This window comes from Amblyraja radiata, chromosome 18, assembly GCF_010909765.2.
Source record: "Amblyraja radiata isolate CabotCenter1 chromosome 18, sAmbRad1.1.pri, whole genome shotgun sequence".
NCBI lineage: Eukaryota > Metazoa > Chordata > Chondrichthyes > Rajiformes > Rajidae > Amblyraja > Amblyraja radiata.
The window spans coordinates 32,628,010-32,642,675 of NC_045973.1; the positions used below are offsets into that span (position 1 = coordinate 32,628,010).

The 14,666-nt window shown below is 39.9% G+C and overlaps 2 protein-coding genes across 8 annotated transcripts in view; both read left to right on the forward strand.

Annotated features, from left to right (window-relative positions):
- The window catches only part of LOC116983354 (RNA-binding protein 5-like), a 40,906-nt gene extending 32,298 nt beyond the window's left edge, over positions 1-8,608 (forward strand). For all 5 annotated transcript variants that reach the window (XM_033037073.1, XM_033037072.1, XM_033037071.1 and 2 more), the window contains 8 exons: positions 843-1,013; positions 1,629-1,775; positions 3,391-3,477; positions 4,454-4,645; positions 5,126-5,200; positions 5,586-5,683; positions 6,751-6,880; positions 8,289-8,608. In XM_033037073.1, coding sequence (XP_032892964.1) covers positions 843-1,013; positions 1,629-1,775; positions 3,391-3,477; positions 4,454-4,645; positions 5,126-5,200; positions 5,586-5,683; positions 6,751-6,880; positions 8,289-8,414 — 1,026 coding nt within the window. In that variant the 3' untranslated portion in view covers positions 8,415-8,608. The remainder of the gene's footprint in view (positions 1-842; positions 1,014-1,628; positions 1,776-3,390; positions 3,478-4,453; positions 4,646-5,125; positions 5,201-5,585; positions 5,684-6,750; positions 6,881-8,288) is intronic.
- A 4,557-nt stretch (positions 8,609-13,165) lies between these two features.
- Positions 13,166-14,666, forward strand: part of rbm5 (RNA binding motif protein 5) — a 41,657-nt gene continuing 40,156 nt past the window's right edge. For 2 of the 3 annotated variants that reach the window (XM_033037076.1, XM_033037077.1), the window contains exon 1: positions 13,166-13,294. The gene's annotated coding sequence lies outside the window, so the exon portion shown is untranslated. Of the gene's footprint in view, positions 13,297-14,666 lie in introns of all 3 variants that reach the window. The other variant, XM_033037078.1, reaches the window with a different exon arrangement.

Sequence of the window (14,666 nt, forward strand, 5' to 3'; positions counted from 1 at the left end):
AGGGAGAGTGGGGGAGGTGGGGATAGAGGGAGAGGTGGAGGAGGTAGGGGGAGTGGTGGATAGGGGGAGATGAGGGAGTGTGGGGTAGTGGAATAGGGGGAAACGGAGATAGAGGGAGAGGAGGTGGGGTAGGGAGGGGTTAGGGAGGGAGTGACTGCGGGTAGGGGAGGTGGAGAGGGGAAAGAAGAAGGAGGGTGAAGAGGAGGGGGTGGGAGTGCTGGGGGATGAGGGGGAATGGAGGAGGGTAGGAAGAGGGATGGGGAGGCGCAGTTGGGGGAGATTTGCCGTGACTCGCGTCACAACTGGGATTTCTGGCGTCACAATGGGAACCCCTCAGCCACGCCTGTGCATTTGGAGGCTATGCGTCAGTTGTGGAATATTGCTTTGGGGGATGGGCCCAACGGGTCCGCACCTGGTCTAGTGCATTTTAAAAGGGGTATCTTTTGATTTTAAACAGATTTACAATTTCACAACCTTGGTCTGTGATGAAATGTACCATGCACCACTCTGATAAACGTTTGATGGATAAAATGGAATAAATCTGAGACTGAAGGTTAAGATGTGATAAACAGGTCAAGAATGTACTGATAAGTAGTTAATCTGATATTTTTGTTTTCCTTGTATAAGATACTTGTCAAGTTAGATATAGGGAAACTTAAGGAGGCAATTGAGTGAATGCACATCAAGTGATGCTGCCCTTCTTGATCCATACTTGAGTTAAAGATATTGATTATACTTTATTCTTACCTGTCATCAAATAATTTAAGAGGTTCTTTGATAAATGTTTGCTCTTGACTTATTGTGTTATCAAACAATAATGCATTTTAAAAAATTTGTTTCAGTACTATTTCAATGCACAGACTCAGCAGTATATGTATTGGGATGGAGAAAAACAAACTTACTTACCTGCTCCAGATCAATCTATGCAGCAAAATATGAAATCAGCCACTGGATCAAAAAACAAAGATGGGAAGGAGAAAAAGGAGAAACCAAAGAGCAGGACAGCACAACAAGTGAGAAATGTGGCATGATTTACTAAACACAAGTAGTTTAGCTTCCACTGTCCCAATTGGTGAGACCAAGCCTAGGCTTGGCGATCGCTTCGCCCAACACCTCCGCTCGGTTCGCAATAACCAACCTGATCTCCTGGTGGCTCAGCACTTCAACTTCCCCTCCCATTCCAAATCTGACCTTTCTGTCCTGGGCCACCTCCATAGCAAGAGTGGGGCCCACTGTAAATTCGAGGAGCAGCACCTCATATTTCGCTTGGGTAGTTTACACCCCAGCGGTATGAACATCGACTTCTCTAATTTTAGATAGTCCCTGCTTTCTCCTTCTTTCCCCTCCCCTTCCCAGCTCTCCCACAGCCCACTGTCTCCACCTCTTCCTTTCTTCTTTCCGCCCCCACCACCCCCACATCAGTCTGAAGAAGGGTCTTGACCCGAAACATCGTGTATTTCCTTCGCTCCATAAATGCTGCCTCACCCGCTGAGTTTCTCTCGCATTTTTGCCTACCTTCGATTTTCCAGCATCTGCAGTTCCTTCTTAAACAATCTATTATCAGTGATCATGTTCCATTCTATATTGGGTAGATGAGAACTTAATGTGAATTATTTTTTTCCCCGTAGATTGCTAAGGACATGGAGCGGTGGGCTAAAAGTCTAAATAAACAGAAAGATAACGTCAAAACTACCATGCAGATGATAGCTGCTAAAGAAGAGGAGAGGAGAGAATCTGCTGCCGCAGATGCAGGATTTGCTCTATTTGAGAAAAAGGTATGTTGATGCAGTCAAAAGATGTTATTGGGTGTAGTGGAGCATTTGAATTATTTGGATCTTCAAAAGGACACTCATTTTATATTGTAATTGAGCAGATATTAGCTATATGAGGAAAGGATTCAAGAGTTAAAGGAATGATTGTGAGCAGAAGCTCATGTTCAAAAGTATTAAGGTTTTCTACAATTTTAGGTGCACAGGGATAATTAGGTGAAATGTGAACTTTAAGGGACAAATGAATTGAGGATTATTTTGCAAACAATCTAGAGGTTTTTTAATCCAGAATTAAAATAACAAAATAAATATTGGAAATAAAACGAATCAAAATTGGGCAATTATAGACGGTGGGAACTTGAGAATATACCTTAGGTGTTAAGCTGGATCCATTCAGTTTTAAAATCTGTGTGACGAGATAAAAATAAGCTTTTCTGTAGTAGAAGCATCTAGAATGAGGACGATATAACACATCTGTTCCTTCCTCTTATTTATGTAATACTTAGGCCAAGCAATATTTGTAGAAACAGTAAACAGGTTCATGTTTTGTGTAGATGAAATTTAATCGGATCTAAGGGAAATCAGAACACATTTTAAATTGCACACAGAGGGCTAGGAGAGAACAGAGGGAATGTCTTTGTTGTGGTTGAGACAGATTGACTGACAAATAGTGGGGAGCGGTTGATAATTGCAGATAATCTGTCAGGAAGATAACAAAAATAAATTATATGAAGGTGGATTGGATGAAGACAGAATAAATTTGGTTGAGAATTTGTCATTCCAATGCTAGAAATTATCTGAAATAACAATGCTGGGTGTATTTGTCCTGTCGCCCTTGCAGATTGATTACATATTTTGTAAAGAGATCACCCTTTCTGCATTTGGGGTTACAAACTTAGACTATGTTATGGACATTGCAGTACGCTAAATTGAAAGAGGACACCAGAAAATAAGAGCATAAGGAGGCCATCGGACTCCTCATTCCTGCCCAACCATGGCTATCCATGCTGGCCTCTACTCTTCTGTGCCATTTCCCCTTAATCAAAATAAAACCAATGCAACAAGATTTAATTACATTCAACTTTCCCAAATGATTAGCTATTTCTTTGGTTGATTCTTGCATTTGTCAATAATAGCTGATAACCTGACTGACCTGTAGTCCCCTGCCTTTCTCCTTATTTGAACAGCATTGGCTGTTTTCCGAACTTCTGAAATTTCCTGGTAAGCTCCAGGAATTTAGTGAGTTGTCAAAAATGGTTCCACTATATCTCTGCACCCATTTCCTATAAAATCCCAACGAGGGCACTGGCGACTTCTCTGCCTCTAGACCCCCCCCCCCCCCCCCCACCCCCGAGTTTCTCCAATACTTTATCCCGTCTGATATTAGGAATATTAGTAACATCTTCCATGACGAAGACTGATGTAAAAAAATGTATTCAATACATCTGCCATTTTTTTTGTTTGCTCCAATTAATTTACACCAGCCTCGATCTCTGGAATCCCCATATTTATCTTAGTTGCTGCATTTATCTTTGCATTTCCTAGCAACTGTTGCCTCTCATATGGTTTGTCTTGTTTAAATGTGCATTACATTAATGGATATTGAACACACCTGTTATAGGGGATGGTTGAGCGCCAGCCAATGGTATTGGAACCATTTAGTGGTCTGCCGGAACACCTACGAGATGACGATGAAAGTCCACTGAAGGTTTGAATGTCTTTCTTTCAAGCTTGCTTTTTTTTTGTGTATTTCCATTTACCTCAAATATCATGGGTTGAGAAATTTGCAGTGTTGCCACGTTTAGATCAGGTGAATGCCCACTAATTTTCGACAATGGAAATGGGAAAGTGTTTTCATGAAGTTGTACAGAACTGCAGGCTTCAAGCATGCGGGCAGTGAAAAAAGCTAATGGCATGTTGGCCTTCATTGCGAGAGGATTTGAGTTTAGGAGCAATGAGCAAGGAGGCCCTGTACTGCAGTTGTACAGGACCCTGGTGAGACCGCACCTGGAGTATTGTGTGCAATTTTGGTGTCGTAGTTTGAGGAAGGGCATTATTGCTATTGACGGAGTGCAGCATAGGTTCACCAGGTTAATTCCAGGGGTGGCGGGTCTGACATATGATGAAAGAATGGGTCGACTGGGCTTGTATTCACTGAAGTTTAAAAGGATGAGAGGGAGTCTTATGGAAACATATAACATTTTTACGGGATTGGACAGGCTAGATGCAGGAAAATGTTCCCCATGTTGGTGGAGACCAGAACTAGAGGCCACTTAGGACTGATATGAGAAAAAACTTTTTCACCCAGAGAGTTGTAAATTTGTGGAATTTTCTGCTACATAAGGCAGTGGAGGCCAATTCACGTTTTCAAGAGACTTAGATATAACTCTTAGGGTTAACGGAATCATGGCCCATTTATTTGATACATTTTAAGTGAGGTATAAACTTCATCATTATCTTATATTTGATCTGCTTCACAGTAGTGAAAATTATACTTTTGTGCCTTGTTTTCATTTCTATGACTTAAGCACCTCTGTGCTATATTTGTAAAATGATAATTTGTTAACAATTGTTTATTTTGACTATTCGTACATCTCCAAGGTAAATAATAGTTTAAATGAAAAGATTGAGCTGCTTACCTCAAAATACATTGATTAAACTGAAGTTTAATGTCTTCCTTGCAGAGAAAGTCAAGTCCGCTCCAGGGTCTTGTGGCATCCTATAGTGGAGAGAGTGATGACGAAGAACAAGAAACATCTCAAGACCTGGAAGAAAAATTGACAGATTGGAGCAAAATGGCCTGTCTGCTGTGCAGAAGACAGTTTCCTAATAAAGAGGCCCTTACTCGCCATCAGCAACTGTCTGACCTGCACAGGGTAACTGCAGTAAAATTAATATGTGTAGTAGGAACTGCAGATAATGGTTTATACCAAAGATAAGGCACAAAAAGCTGGAGTAACTCAGCGGGTTAGACAGCATCTCTGGAGAAAAGGAATAGGTGACATTTTGCTTTCGGGACCCTGCTTCAGCCTGTTAGTCTGAAGAAGGGTCTCGACCCAAAACGTCACCTATTCCATTTCTCCAGAGATGCTGTCTGGCCTGCTGAGTTATTCCAGTTTTGGTGTCCATCTGCAGTAAAATTAATATTCATAAGCACGTGAATGCTTGCCACACAAAATGCAGTGAAGATGCAGTGATGCTTTTGGCTAAACATTTCTTGTAACTGAGGTTGATTCGTTAATTTTGTGACAAATTATTCAGTACGTGCTCCAGTTAAAATAATTAGATGTGTACCTTCTGCACGGTGAGGATGGCTTTATGGCGAGCATAGTAATTATATTTATGTATCATTGCAGCAAAATTTAGAGATCAGGAGACGATCAAGAATGTCTGACCGTGAACTTGAAGCATTGGAAAAAACAGAAATAGAGGTAAGCTAATTTAAATGGTAAAGTTAGTTATAAGGGCTCTTCTGTTTCTCAGCAATCTTTTGGCCTTCAGCTTGGCTTCAATATATACACTGAGAGGGTATATACTGGAGTACAAGTTACTCCACTAACTTCTCGAGGACCCTTCACTGTCTCGGATTTGAAAAATTATAATTTTGCTTTAAACTTTGGATCACTTGGATCAAAGTTTTATTTGCCTATAATCGTGTCTCTATGGTTCTCTCAAATGTGGTTTTAAAATGATAGAACCGGTCCTAAGTGGCTGTACATTAATGGATAAGAAATCTAGTTTTAGACCAAATTATTTTATTAGCATTTAATGGTTTGCATGGTTTTGTACTTGAAATATGCCTTCCTTGCCTCACAGATGAAGTACAGAGACAGGGCAGCAGAAAGAAGAGAAAAGTATGGAATCCCAGAACCTCCAGAACCCAAAAGGAAGAGATTTAATAATGCTGCAGTAATGTAAGTGCAACCAACAAACAAGGGAACTTGATTAGGCCATTTACCCCTCAAATACGTTCTTATCATTAAGTGAAATTATGATTCATAATTGATATGATCTAATTGCATACAGTTTCCCACATTCCTGTGGTATCTTCAGTTAATGATCTCTCAAAAATATTTTTTGAGAGATTAACTACAGATATTGATTCAGTTGAAGCTTTTAAGTCTATGAAACATTAATTAATTTTCCCCTGTGTAAAGTGTGATAATTGGACCATTTTGTTGATATGTAAAATGGATGGTGAATCACTCTGGCTGTTGAACCCAGAACTGTGAGGCTGGCCGTTAGATCTGAGAAATGTATTCACTTAACAAATCTTTGAAAATCTCAGCCCCAAAAAGTCATTTATGTTCTGTTGTTAAGTTATGTTCTGTAGTCTAAATCAATAGAATATTTGATATTAATGAAATATAAAGGAAGTTTAAATAATGGTGACTCAATGATTAGTTATGATCTATTTTGTACCCAGCTGGGATGTGTGATCAACTTGGTTTTTGTTCCTCGTATATTTAAGCTTCAAAGAAAGAATAATTGCAGCAGCTTTTTCTAAATCAATTTAAACTAGATCACTCTTGGTAAATGTAATGCTAATCGGGAGGAGCAATGTGGAGGAATGCAAGAGTAATTAGATTCTGTCCATTTAATAACATAGATTACGTGGTGAAAAGAATGACTCTGACCCATTGAGCTTTTTATTCCATTGCTGAATTTCTGTGCTCATTTCTTCTTGGTGCACAAAATTGGGATCAATATTGATTGTAACAGTGTCAGCAAACAGATTGCCCTTGTTCCTCCATCACAGACTAGATCACAGTATGGTGAAGTTACATTATTGTTATGGATCTGATAAGCATCATCAGTGGTTGAAAGTATCAACTTAAACTTACCCAAACAAGCTTGTGAATCCCCATGTTTTCTCTAGGACAAATTGAATTGATCTCTAATATCCTTGCCATTGCAGTAGTGTTTGGCATTTCTAAAAATTTTAATTAGAAAATAAGATAAGATATTTTCTTTGCAACAGTGATTTTGAGCAACCAACAAAGAACGGTATTAACAGTGACAATATTGGGAGTCGAATGCTTCAGGCGATGGGCTGGAAGGAAGGCTCAGGATTGGGTAGAAATCGGCAAGGCATTACAGCACCCATACAGGTAAGGTATTCAATGTATTTTCCCAATTTGGCTGCCACTATCGAATTCATAATTAATAACGGGTAATTTGATTTGGCTATTGATAACCTGATGTCAATACAATAGTTTCTCGATTGATCCCTTGTGAAACAGTGATTTTCTTAGTCTTAAATTTGCTTTTATTTTGGCATTTCTACAATTACACAGAGGAATTCAGACGTGCTACTTTTGCTTATTGCTCCAAGTGCCACATTTGTTTTGTGTGCTAATAAGAATAAGCCAGCATTTAACACATCCCCATCATAAAGATGCCTGCCAATGAAATTCATGCTTTGGGGAAGGAGTAAGAAATCTAAAACTGGTTCCTTGAAAATATCATAATTCAGGGACTGAATCAAAGTGCTGTCATTAATCACAACAAATATTGCATTATTATAATAATAATAATAAACTTTATTACGGACTTGCGGCCCAGACAAGGGGCAACATTACATAAATGCATTGCGTATATTAAAAAAATATCAAAGTACATATAAAATCTTAGTATATCACTTATAACAGCATCATAAATTATATTTAAAAAAACCACAATACACGAGTTAAAAATCCACATTAAAAGAATGATCAATGTCCGACAACGAGACAACGATACCAGTGTCTCCACAGCTGGGATTCGTAGCGTGTAGTGCTAACCCTTATGTTTGACAAGGCCAAATCCAACTGGAGTTTCATTTCAATTTTTCTTTTAGGACATGTAATATCTGCACCCATTTATTGCTTTGTATAACATGGCATTTGCTCACTGCTTTCTGCTGCATCTTCAAGCGGTACTGAATATGGTATATTTTGGCGACTGATTGTGGAAGCTAGCTACTTTATTCTGGACACTTCCCTGGTACGCTTCATGATTGCCAGCTAACGAATGGCACATAGAGGCCAGGGAGCCAATAGTCCCCGTCTCAGCCTTATCAAGATGATCATAGAACATAGCTTTCAGTTGTAATAATTACTTTGTTATAAGGTGAAAGGATGGAAACAAATAGGATTAACTAACCCTTGGCATCAAGTAAAAGACTAAGCTGTTTTTGGAATCATGTAATTCTAGGTAATTTCTGGCCTTATCAAATACAGTGAAATAATTATTTAGAGATAATTGTGCAATTTCACAAAGGTGAATTGTCTATCAGTGATTCAGCTTCCATAGCCCTCAAGTAGATATGGGCTACAGTTCAATTATTTTTGGTCTGCTTAAATCAGTGATCCTTTATTCTGAATCTGGGAGTTACATTGATGATTAATTCCATTAGCATTAGAATGCTAGGTACATGTACTTTTTGATTTTTAATGTGGGTAATGAAAAAAGGCATTTATGTTTCGTACCAATGTAAATGCTGCATGATTCAGTGTTCTTACAAATTTTTAATTTCAGGCTCAAACAAGGATGAAAGGTGCTGGTTTAGGCGCACGAGGAAGTTCATATGGTGTCACTACTTCTGATTCCTACAAAGATGCGGTTAAAAAGGCAATGTTTACAAGGTTTAATGAATTGGAGTAACTTAAGAACGGTTGTAAATATGTAAATAATTTTTCCTAATTTTTGCTACCGGGTATATACTTGAGTAAACGGTGTAATTTGTCTTTAGGAAATGTAATTTTTTGACACTTTGGTTAAATCTTATTTATGTTAAATGTACAATCAAGTGTACAATAATGTATCTACTGTTTTTTCAGAATAAATTTTGAAAAGAATGAGTTTTTCTTTAAATCTGTTATGTTCTGAAACATACAATACCAAATCTTATGCAGATTATATGTTTTGTTTTTTGCTGCTTATAAATTGTAATGTAAGGGATGTTACAGAGAAGACTCATCTGGGGGAATCCTGCAAAAAATTTGTGTAGACCTTAAGTACAGGAGTCAGTCCATTGAAGCTGTTCTGCCATTCAATATGATCACGGTTAATCAAGCCTTCAAATTGGCTTTCTTACCCTTTTCCCCTAATCACGTTATCGATTAGAAAACAATCTCAGACTTAAACATACTGGAGGATTCTGTGGCAAGGAATTCCAAAGACTCAAGCTTCAGAAGAAATTCTTCATCCAGATTTATGTGGGCACCCCCATATTCTGAGATCACACCCATTCTCATCCTCACATTTTTCCTTTTTAAATCCCTGAAGACATCACTAAGAAACATATAAAATTCACTGAATACAGTCTGAATTTAAAGTGCGGAAGGAACTTGGGAGGCCAGCTAAGTTTGGCTAGCACTTGTATTTGTGCTCAGCATATATGTTCTCTTCTGTCCCAAGTTATTTAACCTTTCTTTGTAGGACCACACATCCATATTCTCTTGCTGGTGAATATCTGAATTTGTTCATGACGATCAAGATGCCCCATGTAAGCTGGTCCCATTTCACCCATGTCACTCTAAACATTTCCTATCCATGTACCTGTCCAAATATTTTTTATATGTTGTTATTTTACCTGCCTTAACTACCTTCCACAAACAGTGGAAAAAGTTGCCCCTTGGCTTACTATGAAATCTTCCCCCCTCACCATAAGCCTACACCTTCTAGTTGTTGATTCTCCTACCTTGGGGTAAAAGACTGCACATTCACTTTATCTATTCCCCTCGTAATTTTATACATCTCTAAGGTCACGCTTCAGCCTCCTGCACTCCAAGGAATATAGTCCTAGCCTGCCCAACATCTAAATTAAGCTTTCTTCTGTCCGACATAACCGGTTCCAATGATTTGGAATCACTACAGATCAAAGATGCATCAAAAATAGAGAGTTTAAGCGATTGTAGACCCTCTTTGAGGTTCTGTGCTAGTCCTTTATATACACACCAGTCATTGGCACTACAATTTTTCAGATAAATGTTTGCAAACTGCAGGACGCCTCATATTTAGGCAAATTTTCAAAATCTATCCAATGTGCAAGATGATATAAAAGGACAGTGCTGGAGTAACTCAGCAGGTCAGGCAGCATCTCTGAAGAACATGGATAGGTGACATTTTCGGTTGAGTCTGAACAAGCATCTTGAGTCAGTCTGAAGGGCCTCAACGCAAAATTTCACCTATCCGTGTTCTCCAGAGATGTTACTTGACCTGCTGAGATACCCCAGCATTTGTGTCCTTTTGTGTATGTAGCATCTGCAGTTCTTTGTTTCTATAAGCAAGATATCATTTTCAAATGTGCTTTACTGGGCTCCTTGAGCTGCATATCCAACCTTGGTTTTCACTATATCAGCAAAGTCAGTTACAAATTCTTTATGATGTCATTTTACATTGTGATCTCTTCATTGTTGAAACTCCTGGCTCTTGATAGTGCAACATCACTGTTATCTGATAGAAACCTGGGGTGAGATCTTCTTAAATGTGTTTTTAAATTCCATGGAATAAGTCTGGGCCTCTGCTATTTGCTATTTATAACCTGATTTTGATGAGTAACCAGTAGGTGACAACGAGAGTACTGCATTATTTTGTCACTACAAACAGGAAAAGTATGATGAGATTACTGAAAAGTTACAAGGAGGCCAAGGGAAAATTTAACTGAGACTGATAAATAGACGTCTAGAACTGGTGAAAATAAAAACTATTTTCCTAAGAAAAGTAGTTAATAAACGTGACTAAGGTAAGAGGGAAATTGAGTCATAAAAGTCTGGAACTCAGTACCTAAAAGGGAACGTAAACATTCTAACTCCTTGCATAGGGAATGGAATATTTGCAGAAGGGTGTATTAATCTTTACGTTTAAATAATACGTGAAAATGCACTTGATGTGCCAGGTAATCTGTAGGGTAGTGTACCTGGAGCTAATGAGAAATTAGGACACAGCTCTTTTTCCTGCCAAGATGTACTAAATGACCCAGATGGCCGCCTCTTGTGCAATAATGATTTTGAAAAGGGACCAACATGTTTGCTAACTACACTGCCAAGTGGGAAAAGTTAGCATTAAGGAAAACAAGGCATTTGAAAAGTAATATGTACAAGTTATGTGAGTGAGGCAGAATATGTGGAAAGATCAAAGGAAGTTCTGCGAAATGTTGGTATTGAGGACCAGTTTTGTTGCATAGAAATTGTAGAGTTAATATCCAAGTTTCTTTTTGCGCAGAATTAAAGTAAATAATATGAAAATTATTTGAAAGTGTTAGATTATTAAATGTGGCAGCACAAAGGAATGATGTATGGCTGCTCATACATTAAACACTGGTCTTATAATCGGGAGCACCATGCTCATTAAAGCCTTGTTTTTCATGTACTTCATTCACTCGTGTGTCAGACAACGTATGGCTCGCTGTTGGCTTCTGTCGTCCAACATGCTGACAGAAATGGTCGCCCGATGCGTCACAGAGTGCATCGTGTCATCGTTTCCGGGGATCGCCAGAAGGAGGCTTCTGTCTTGATCCCCTTTCATGTATTAGGACTATAGGAAGGTTAATGGAATGCTGGCCTCTACTTCAAGGAGTAGGGCATTCAAATAAAGTAGGGACATTTGATGTAACTGCAGGGTGCTGGTGAGGCTTGTTCTAGAGTACTGTATACAGATAGATCGGCCATGATTGAATGGCGTAAACTTGATGGGCTGTATGGCCTAATTCTATTATCACATAAACTTATGATATGGAATCATATGTACCAGCAATGGAGCAATTACATTTCTAAATTGCTGCATGCCCATTAACACAATAACATACAAATCCTTAATCAATAAATTAATAGTCAGTAAGAATAGGTAACCTGGTCACAATAGTATGAAATCAAAGTGTGGTGCAGCCAAATCAAAGTCTATAATAGATGTGGAGATATGGTCCCCATATTTAAGGAATTGCATATTTGCATTGGAAGAAGCCTATTGAATAACCTGATTCCTGGAGTGAAGGTGCTGATTTATGAAGAAATGTTGAGCATTTACTCACTGCAGTTTAAAAGAATGGGAGGTGATCTGAGACACCAGATTCTGAGGAGTATTTATTGATGGGCAAGATGCTGAGAGGACATTGCACCCCGCACAGGTTTCTGGAATTAGCAAGCATAGTTTTAGAATAAGGGGTTGCCAATTCACGGTGGAGATGTGGAGAATTTCATCTCAAGGGGATGTGACTCTTTGGAGTTCTCCATTCGAAAGTGCTGTGGAGACAGTCATTGAATAAATTCCAGGTGCAATTTGCAGTCTTTAAGACTACAAGAGGCAGATTTTGAATAGTGGTGTTGAAGCCACGCAGAAACAAGGAACTGCAGATACCAATTTACAGAAAAAAAATAACACAAAACATGTTCTTCAGCATTTAGCGCCCTTTTTAGATCAGCCATGATCTGATTAGACTCAAGAAGGGTTCTGACTCAACACCACCTATTCCTCTTCTCTGGATACTGCCTGACCCATTGGGTTACTCCAGCATTTTGTGTGTGTCTATCTTGGGTAGAAACCAGCATCTGCAGTTCCTTCTTACACCTGATCTGATTAAATATTGGAATGGATTCAAGGGGTTGCTTGCCCTACTCTTGTTTTATGAGACATTAAAAAAAAAAATAAAGTGAAACAATGTGAGGTTGATTTAAAAATCTCTATGATTGACATGAAGCTTTCCAAATGTGACGATTGATATCCCTCTTGTATCCCTCTTGACTCTTATATCCCTGAAGGAAGCCATTGCATTCATGTCAACCACTGTAGCATTGCAATAATTCCCAATAGCCTTGGATTGCTCTGGCTTGGGGTGTCATTTTTCTGTAATCTTCAAAAGCAGAGGTTAAATTTTATTAACTCCGTTTACTGTGAAGCTTCCCATAGGAGATTTTACCACAGTAACAGCGCAGGATACATGTATAGAGTGGACGTGGAGCGGATGTTTCCACTAGTGGAAGCGTCTAGGACCGGAGGCCACAGCCTCAGAGTAAAACAATGTACCTTTTGTAAGGAGATGAGGAGAAATTTCTACAGTGAGAGGGTGGTGAATCTGAAATTCATTGCCACAGACTGCTGTGGAGACCATGTCACTGGATACTTTTAAGGCAAAGATTGACTAATTCTTGATTAGTAAGGGTGTCAGTGATTATGGGGAGAAGGGGGGAGAATGGGTTTGAGAGGGAAAGATAGATCAGCCATTATTGAACGGTGGAGTAGACTTGATGGGCCGAACGGCCTAATTCTGCTCCTATCACTTATGATCTTGTTCTGGCTTCAGCGCGGTGGTTGCGTTGAGTGGGCATTGTAACAGCCTACAACTCCCAGAATGCCGATGAGGTGAATTGCACTTTTGACCAATCAGAGACGGTGGATCAGCGCGGAGCTCGCCGGGTAATCGCCGAGCCCGGCGCCATCTTGTGTGTGTGTGTGTCTAATGGCGGTTGGTTCTTGACAGGTGGCGGAGAAGGATTTTAGGGGAAGCGGGTTCTCCCCGAATAGCGCAGTGTCTTTGCTACCGAACGGTAAGTGCGCCGAAGATCATACAACGTGGTCCGAGTGTTAGACTGAGATTGTCCGTTTCGAGAGAGCGAGTCCGACGGTGAGGTGGCAGCGGAGGCCCGCCCGGGGAAGCGGCGCATCTGGAGAGCCTGCGGGCAGGGAGAAGGGAGGGGTGGGGAGAAGACGATAAAGGGGCGAGGAGTGGGCTCGGAGGAGGTTGGGTGGTGGGGGTGAAGGGGACGGGGTTGAAGACGGTGGGGTGAAGGGAGCCGAGAGAGGTGGGAGTAAATGGGGCCGGGAGGGCGGTGTAAGGGGTCCGGCGGGTGAGGTCTGGTGGGGGTGAAGGGGGCACGGATGGGGTAGGGGTGAAGGAGTGCAGATTGGGGGAGGGGAGGAGAGGGAGGGCAGATGGGGGGCCGGGAAGGGAGTGTGAGGGTGAAGGTGGGGAGAGGAAACTGATATTAAACTGCTGCCCAAAAAATCTTCAAATTCTGCTTTCAGATTGTTCCTATGATTTTTTTTGGTGGGATTGGGGAGGTGAGTTTCCATGTTTTAATGGCTTTTCGCATGACGGGTTATCATTTTTTGGAGCAGAATTAATATTAACTTGTATCAGACTTGTATGACCTGGAGCGGGGCCTTGCATCGCCCGGCGCGGCTTTAATGGCCGCGGGGCTTATTTACCATCGCCCGCCGGGGGCTTTGACTTTGACATCAGGAGGAGAACGAGGAGTGCAGGGGCGAGATAAGACTTTGCCTTCCATCACAGTGAGGAGGTGATTCTCTGTGATGGATGTTTGTGTAAATTGTGTTGTGTCTTGGTTCTTCTTGTGTTTGTATGACTGCATAAACCAAATTCCGTTTGAACTTCTGGGTTCAAATGACAACAAATAAAATCTAATCTAATCTAAAAATTATTTATCTTCTGAGAGTCCTATGTGTGGTCCAAATTTATCTTCCAAGTTCTCCTTGGGTGATGTAAAAAAACTGTGGGCTGATTGTTTTCAACTTGCACGAATATGAAGCATCAGTTAGATGTTTTCTGAACCTTGAAGATTGTAAACAACTGTTCTTTTAATTAACAGCTTAATGGTGTGTGAATATTTACATGAGATTCTGTACCTTGATTCAAAACCCAATTTTAATGGGATTGGCAGTTATTTTGATAAAACAAAAAGATCTGCGGGAAGATTAAAAAGAAACAAATTGATATGATACTGATTTATATCTATTATTATAGGTGAGAGCTAATTGCCAAAATAAGCCATGTCAAAGCTAAAAGTAAACAGTAAGTAAGATATTTTAAAAAATTGGATAATTCGACCTGCGAAATCAGAGAATGGAAAGAACCTTCCCATGGGTTATTTTTACTTTTATCAGAGAAACAGGCATGAT